Source organism: Fopius arisanus, unplaced genomic scaffold, assembly GCF_000806365.1.
Source record: "Fopius arisanus strain USDA-PBARC FA_bdor unplaced genomic scaffold, ASM80636v1 scaffold00010, whole genome shotgun sequence".
Classification (NCBI taxonomy): domain Eukaryota; kingdom Metazoa; phylum Arthropoda; class Insecta; order Hymenoptera; family Braconidae; genus Fopius; species Fopius arisanus.
In genome coordinates, this window is record NW_011887749.1 from 650,287 (window position 1) to 658,642 (window position 8,356).

The following is an 8,356-nucleotide window of genomic DNA, read 5'->3' on the forward strand; positions in this document are numbered from 1 at the left end:
CCAGATTTTTTTATTTTTTCTATCAATTAAAAATAACGCAAATTGATAATGCTGAAAGATCAAAACTTGATTCTTCGTTTTGAAACTTTGATAAATTAACGCCATATGTTCACAAAAAATTTCTCGATAATCCCAACTATTCCCTCCACAACTAGAACATCAAATTCACTCATCCAAAATGTCGAAAAAAAATCGCATAAATATAAAATTTGCATCGGTTTATTTATCTACGGGAGAAAAATGTAAGATGAAAAAAACAAATTATGTGTACAATCTAATAGTAGTATCGGCCCCCGCTGAGAAGACCCATGGTTGAATAGGATGGAATATGACATCTAGAATACCAAAATCATTATGAGCCTCATGATTGGAGAATCTTTTGAGAGGCACGATGAGAGGATTCTGGAGGAGATCGCTGCAATAAATCAGTTAAAAATAAAAAATGAGGAAATTCTATGGAGCTTAGTTAGGATTCAGAGCTTATTCTTACTTGTAAACCATTCCATGGGAAACGATGAGGCCTCTATCGTCAGCACCAGACGCAAATAGAGGATAACGTTTGTGAAAAGCCACTCCACGCACACCAGTACCATGCAATCTCAATGTCTGATACGGCTTTGTACTTAAATCCATGTCAAACCAAAGCATTTTGCGATCATACGTACCAACCAGTATATTATCACCAGCTGAAAATCCATTTAATAAATAAATTAATAAAATTAATAATATTAATAATCTGGGTTATTTCTGTTCATCTTCGTGTTATCTATAAAATTTACCTGGGTGTATTGCCATTGTCGATATCCACTGGCAGCCAGACAACAATTTCTTCACCATCGCCTGCTTTTTTAGGTCGTAAACTCGAATGTGTCTTTGAGTCTGAAAAAGAATTCGTATTTTTTATGAATTTTCACTCGTGAAAATTATTTACATGCGTCATTCTCTATTTTCTTTTGCATTCCTCCAATCCCAAGATAGAGTCATTTTTAAATAATCAATTAAAATTCTATGAATCTCAGAAATGGTCGTTTCAATATTTTAGAATTGAAAAAATATATATAAATAATCTAACATTTGAAAAATCCAATTATCAACGCCAGTAATAAAATAGAAAAATTATCAATTACAATTGAATAGAGATAAATGAAAATTAATAATTAATAATAAAGATAATAATTACCGCCACAAAGAAGATAGGTCTAACAGGATGAAAAAGAACGCACTGGACAAGTCCCTTGGGCCTACTGAAGGGTAGCTGAGATCTCCTCTTGGACAATTGACTGATTAAAACAGACCTGTTCTGCCCGTCAGGCATAACAGTGGCGAAATAATCCCCTTTTGGATGCCAAGTGATTTGCTTGACAATGTTAAAGTGATTAATTACAATCCTGACCCCAGTCCCCCAGAGCTCGTCGTTAGGCTGTTCCCACTGGACAGCACTCTTCACCCTTTCACTGACAATTACATCGCTCTCAGGAATAATCCCCATGAGTTTATCAGTTTTGCTTGTTACCAAGTGATCCCCAACTCCAGGATTAATTAACAATACCTTCTTATCAGCAGCAACAGCGATAAGAGACACTGCCTCATTGGGACACCAGGCGACACATCTAATGATCCCTCCACAGGGTATGACCTTGACACACCTGCCAGTGGAAACTTCCCAGATCCTCAGGTGCATGTCATCTCCACCAGATGCAAAGTACTGGCCCCTGCCCTGAGTGGAAATGGACCTGACCATATCGGTGTGACCTTTATAAACCATTGACATTGTCGTGGGAAAAGGTTGAAGATCCCTGGGACTGGGTAGTTGGGGCACCAACTCCTCAGGCTCGATCGTCAACTTCATCTTGAGGGCCCTGGGGCACAGATAAAGATCCAAACACCTCTGGAATCTCTCTTTGATGTACTTGGGGTAAGCTGGAACTTCTCTTAACGTATTGAACTTCTGTGGAACGAAGTGAAGTTTCCTTTTCCAGGGTGTCATTTTGAGTTTGTTCCACTGCTTGAGCTCTTTTGTATCGAAAAGATACTCTGGGGGTGGATTGTAACTCTCTGCATGACCAGGAAGATGCCTCTTGGGGGCTGGGATGTGCCTGTGAATTCTTCTCATCTCTTCAGCCTGATCGTCAGACTGCCAGAGCATGTAAAATTGAGGCTGTTTGTTCTTATCAGCTCTCTCCTTCTTCAACTCCTCCGATGACTTGATCCAGCCCATCTTCAGAGCATGCACCAACTTGGAAACTTGTCTGGCTTCATTTTTCGAGGGCAAAAATGACTTCTTGTGCTCGGGAAATTTTCTCAGTGGTGTTTTCATCACTTCTGACGTAAAGTACTCAACCCACGGAGCGTAATCATCGAACTGGGGATCGGGAATCTTCTGTTTCTGGATCCTAGTAATGAGATTTATGTCCTCTTCACTGAGAATCACAACCTGACCAGTTGCGGGGTCTTTGACACTTCTCCAGAAGTCCGGATCCTCCATGCGTTTTAGAAAATTATCCAGAAGATCGCCTTTCTCGGGCTTCACTAACTTTTTTCCATCGAGGTTGTAGCCGATGTGGGAATAATCATCGTACCACTTCATGGGAATATTCCCTACGGTATTTCGAATGTCCTCTTCGTCAGAGGAATCGTATTCGTACTCTTCAGGTGGAAGTTTTGAGGATGTTATGGAGATTTCTGGAGTTTTTGAAGTATTGAAAGATTTTCTGGGAGTTGGACAAATCTTTGGAAGGGGTAAGGAGGCTTTTGCAGGCTTAGGAGGTGTCTCTGAGGCTTCTGATTCCTCTGGTTGATCCTCCGAGGCGGAGGAATCACTCTCGAAGGAGAGCTCCTCACTCTCGATGTCGGAATCGAAGAGAACTTCATCCTGCTCCTCGTCAGAGGCCTCCGGGTTGTCATTCTCTTGAACCTCGTCGTCAGAACTATCCTCGGAATTGGGAAACTCTTGGGTTAAAAGATCTTCTGCACCAGAGTCCTGTGGAAATAATTTTCAAATACAGAACTCAAATCGCCTTGATTATTACTTAAGCTTCCAATGAATATCTCAAAATCGAAGAAAACTAGTGGTAATTTTATCATTTTTAAACCTTTTTTGTTCCACGAAATTATCTCTACCATAAAGAATTTGAGTAAAATTTCGGGACCTATCCTAAATTCCGAGATAATCATTGAAAGTTGAGAAATAATGAAAATGATTTGAACTATTTTAATTGTTTTTATGTGTTAATAATGATGTTTTTTTTCTAAAGTTGTGGGAAGCTTTAGCGCGGCAATGGCAAATTGTTGAGATGAAAATATGTAAGTTAATGATTTAATTACCTGATTAGAAGAAGCCACAGATTTGTTCTCATCTTCTCGATCGCTCTCTACAATCCACACCCCTTTACTTTCTTTTTTCACACCCTCCGACTTTCTTTTCAGCAATTTTCTTCCCTTTCGCGGCATGTTTACGCCATGTGAGTGCCTTCACTTGAGGAAAAATGAGGTTATGTCTTTACCAGTAAGCCGTTTCTATGGAACGATTATTGGAGCGAGACCTACTGCGCACTCCGTGCGCCGAATTTGAATTTGTTGGTTCGACTCGACCAATGAGGAATTAGTCCTACGCATTTCGAGATATTTCGACTCGAGCGAACTTCATTTTTATGTTTCTACTTTCATAATAAGGAATAAATAAGGAATAATAAGGACGAGATCTACTGCGCACTCCGTGCGCCGAATTTGAATTTTGACTTCGGATTCGAGTTGACCAATAGGGAATCATTCTTACGAGTTTCGACTCAGGCGAACTTCATTTACCTATATCTGCTTTCATGACAAGGATCATAATAAGGATAATAAGGATAAGGATTTTTGATATGGATTTTTGACAAGAGATTATAGGAGAGATCAGCAGGCACCCGTCAATTATGCAGAGCACGAGGCCGAGTGTCGAGAACGACGTAGGAGAGGTAGATATAGAGTGAGAAGAATCGAGGAATTGGGGAGATAAAAAGGAAAGTCTTCACCGATGGAAAATAACTGGAGAACATTAAAGCACCCCGTGATCTACAAGTAATTCACTCGGCTTTAAAAATTCATCTCTTCTCTCCTAATTAATACGACACATACTAGTCATTGCGTCGTTTTTATGCGCACAACATCTGGCGCGGCGTTTGAATTCGGTGAACCGCTCGGGGGGCATGAGCGTTTTTTAGAAAAAATACGTTAATATATATTACGTATATTAATAAATTAGTGGCTTGAAAATAACTAAAGCTCGATATCTTACTGAGATGATCAAGTGTAGGCTAAGGAATTTTATCAATTTTTAATTTATTAATGTTTATACTAGTTGTCGAGTAATTTTAAATGATTTTTGGATTAACATATGATTAAAAATGAATCAATGAATTATTTTTAGTTTAAATTAAAAAGAAATCTTTAATATAAAAGAATTAATTTAATGAGTGATCATTCATTTAATTAATGATCTCTAAATGATTTTTAATATTTGACGGGTAAAGGGTAGGGTAGGGTGAGCAATTTAAGAAATGAATCTCATGGTCTTAAATATAAATAAATAATTAAATGGATCAGTGGTGAGTGATTTATAAAATTTGTCATTTATTGATGAAATCATGATGTGGGAAAAATTCTCACCTTATCCTCTTGACTTATGCAAACATATACGCACACACATATCCATACACACATTTGTCATGAATATATGTCATATTTCATTAATAGGACTTACGATTTTTCATAATCAATTATATGTATAGTTTTATACAGTATACAGATAAGAACGAGCACTTCTCCATCATCTTCAATTTATCTCTCTCAATCAAAAATTTACAGTGGTCGCGTGCACACGAGGTGGTTAACAATTACGTCTTCTCAATATCAATTTAATTATTCATTCAATAATAATTAATTGTCAGTGGACAACTGATATGCGCATTAAGTTGATATTTCAGGCCTAGTTTATAGTTCAATGAGTTTTCTCTTCGTGATAATGAACATGGTAATGCTTATGAATTATTCCTAAATTTTCTACGTTTATTATCTCGCTGGTTTGGGAATTCTAGGGGGAATTGTCCCTTTGACATTTACCCCGAGAACCACTCGCAAGGAGATGGATTCTGTATTCTATCCTAAACTATGGAAACGTGCAAAAAATTTATAAATACGCTGTTAACTCCAGTGGAGATTGATATATGTTTTGAGTTCGGTTTTTAAAATCTACACCAGTTCAATTATTGCAGCTAAATTTGCTCGCAGGACGGGAGTACAGACATAGATAGGATAGACTCTTCTAATAGACTTTGCAGACCAACATAATAGAAATAGATTTACATATAAAATTCGGTAATATTTCATCTCTAATAATTCCATAGTTCTCGTCTGATATATTTTATTATCAATATATTTTTTTTCATTATTTTCATTCGCATAATCTTGTTCGTTATTTTTACTGCGGCCTTTATTTCATAATTTATGTTAATCCTTCCAATTGTTCTGTCAGCCTTTACTTCGAAATTCACCGCATAATCGCCAATTCATCTAGTGATTAATCATTCAGAAATTTGTCAAGCGTTTTGCAATGATTATATTCACGTGGAAAAAATCACCACTAGAAATTGTTCTATAAGTATCACACGAGACTCCTTACAGCTGATTCCCTTAGGGGTACTTTTAGGTAATATATCTGTCCGTTTGATTATCTTCAATCTCTTCAGAGATCATCATCAATTTAAATTCTTGAAATTTAATGAATCTTCTTGGTAACGAGATAAACACAAACTTCGAGGAGTACAACAATTTAATCTCTAATGGATTCTTTTAAATTACTTTCTTCACTTCTTTTTACGTTGTATGTGTGGAAACAGAGGACAATGAAAAATTTCTGAAACTCTCTCCTCATAATAGCACGAATGAGATACAAAATCTAGACAGAGATGAGGTACATCAAGCGTTTTCCCTACGTACAGTGACACTACAATGCCTACTCGGTGCACAAAGCCAGTAGCCCTTGTTTTTCTTCATCCCTTACCAACGAACAAATAGTCCTTTGTGTCCTCTTCCTTTCAGTTACCTAGATATCTCAATAGCTCTAGTTTTAACTCGTAACTTATCGCTAACATTATTCATACTAACAATTTATTCGTCGCACTTTCTTCTCTTATTATTATTTTTTTTTTGCATTTGTTTCCTAGTTCTTATTATCAATTATTCATCATTTATTCGTTATTACCATCTCCAGGGAAAAATAATGACTCGGACCCCGAAAAATTGACTACTCTTATTCATTTTCTGGTATAGACATGTCTAATTTGTTGCGGAGTCATGAGAGATGAGTCCAAATAATTATTTAATCTCTTGTTTTCTTTTTATCGGATTAATCCTTACGCACAGAGAATCTAGGAGTTCGATTTGTTAGAATTTATCAATATTGGCATCAATTCAATTTGTTAGAATTTATCAATATTGGCATAAATTTTTTTATTGCAAAAAAATTAATTTAATATTTTCTGCCATCACCTGAAAATTCTACCCAATTACCATGTATAATAGTTTTTTGTTGCTTGACATAATTATTCTGGAATATAAATAATTAAAATCTGATAAATAAGAATAAACAATTAAATAATAATTCCTTCGGACTCATCCCTCGCACCCCCACCGCATCAATTCCTCCCCCAACGTCTCCCCCAAAATTAAGAATTCATTTACTTACGCACTAATAATTTTCCTCGTTTCGTATATAAATTTTACACTTTATATTTCGTTTGTTACAATTTTTCCGCTAACGATGATGTGTATATTTATTGACACCGGGTACATATCCCCAAATTTGTATTATCATTACAATTATCGAAATAAATCCATCGACGACAGAAAATAAATAAATTAATTAAAAATCAACGATATAAAAATAAAACGAGTAAAAGCCAAAATCACTGAAATAATGTCTACAAGACCCTGTAGGTAATCACGTGACACTCCAGTCGTAATGATAATTATAAATTCTTGAAATTAATGAAAATCCTCTAGCGATCCTCTGAAATTCACTGGGGAAGTGGTAAATAAATCAGTCTTTTCCGGTGATAATGGAATTCCCGAGTTTTCACCCACTTCGCTCGTGAATTAATCTCCGCAAATGGCCTAATTGTCATGATTAATTACTCTCTACGCTCTCTTAATTTGCATATCTCCCATCAACATTACCATTGTCATTATCATCAATAGTGTGTACAAGCCAAGCGATAATCGGTGCAGTTTAAACATTACAATGGGCCCATGAAGAACTAGTCTTTCCGTTGGATTCAGCAACAGTGCTAAATGCATGTGGTGGGAAATTTTTCGTCACTCTGAGGTGTATCACTCGAAAATTTTTCAAATATTTATTATCCGTTTACTTCAATCCTCTGTCCTCCATTAAAGTAGCTCTACTAATTTTAATAACAACTAAATCGCTTGAAGACATACATTTTAAGAAGAGAAAAACATCAAGATTAAATGTTGAAAAATATTTATATCTTCATCAAACATTTGTTTATTATAATTATAAACTAATAATCACTTATTCAATGATTATTATTTATCATTAATGATTGGAATTGATTATATTGATCTCAGTAGAAATTAAAAACCAAAACGATAACTATCGATTAATTGTTGATTAATTTGTACTGGTAGAGCTACTTTGATGAGACAGAGATTTAGAAAAAATTAATTATCAGCGGTAATTACTCTCTAGTTCGTCTAGGCCAAAGGCCTTTGTTTCATTGAATACAAAGTTCTAGTTTTTATAAAGAATTAAACGTTTGAGTGAAGTGGAGATGTCCAGAGATCTTGAAGTAAAAGGAAATAGAGGCGATAGGTTTGAGATTGAGTTGAATTTACATTTTGAAAATAAAAAAAAATGGAATTCACTCAATTGATATGTTAAAAATGCATACTATATTTTTCTAACCTATTTTCCTCGATAAATAATAAAAGCTGATGAATGGAAATCCATTTTCAATGGAAATCCATTGATTTCGGGAAGAAATGGAAGATCGGCCGAAAGTTTAATCAGCAAAATAAAAATACTGCAATTTCTCCCGCTGAAAGCAATCATTTTCGAGAGAAATCTTATCGCACTTTATTTCTTCACTGAATTTCGCATGCAAAAAGATCGAATAATACTTGTAAAACTCTGGAAAAAGGAAAGCAGAGATGGGGGAAATCGAAAATGTCTCATATTTGCTATCGATTCTGATTCGAAAGAAAGATCTCTTGAATTTTTCACAACCACTTCACCATAAGCTTCAGTTTTTGTAAAAAGAAAAAACGAAGTCACCCCTAAAACCCAAAAATCCTGTAA

At 35.5% G+C, this 8,356-nt stretch overlaps 1 protein-coding gene across 1 annotated transcript; it reads right to left on the reverse strand.

Moving 5' to 3' along the window:
* Positions 1-203: 203 nt before the first annotated feature.
* On the reverse strand, positions 204-3,493 carry LOC105274264 (ribosome biogenesis protein BOP1 homolog). Its single transcript, XM_011317203.1, has 5 exons — positions 3,325-3,493; positions 1,181-2,980; positions 780-879; positions 491-686; positions 204-415 (listed from the first exon to the last, which is right to left on the reverse strand). Exons 1-5 carry the CDS (start codon positions 3,448-3,450, stop codon positions 262-264), a joined length of 2,376 nt encoding a protein of 791 aa, XP_011315505.1. The 5' UTR covers positions 3,451-3,493; the 3' UTR covers positions 204-261.
* Positions 3,494-8,356: the final 4,863 nt, after the last annotated feature.

Excerpts from the sequence above, each read along its gene's own strand:
- LOC105274264 (XM_011317203.1), bottom strand. The coding sequence starts at position 3,450 with ATGCCGCGAAAGGGAAGAAAATTGCTGAAAAGAAAGTCGGAGGGTGTG. Across the intron at positions 2,981-3,324 it reads CTGTGGCTTCTTCTAATCAG|GACTCTGGTGCAGAAGATCT; the intron begins GTAATTAAATCA and ends TTATTTCCACAG. Across the intron at positions 880-1,180 it reads GACCTATCTTCTTTGTGGCG|ACTCAAAGACACATTCGAGT; the intron begins GTAATTATTATC and ends ATTCTTTTTCAG.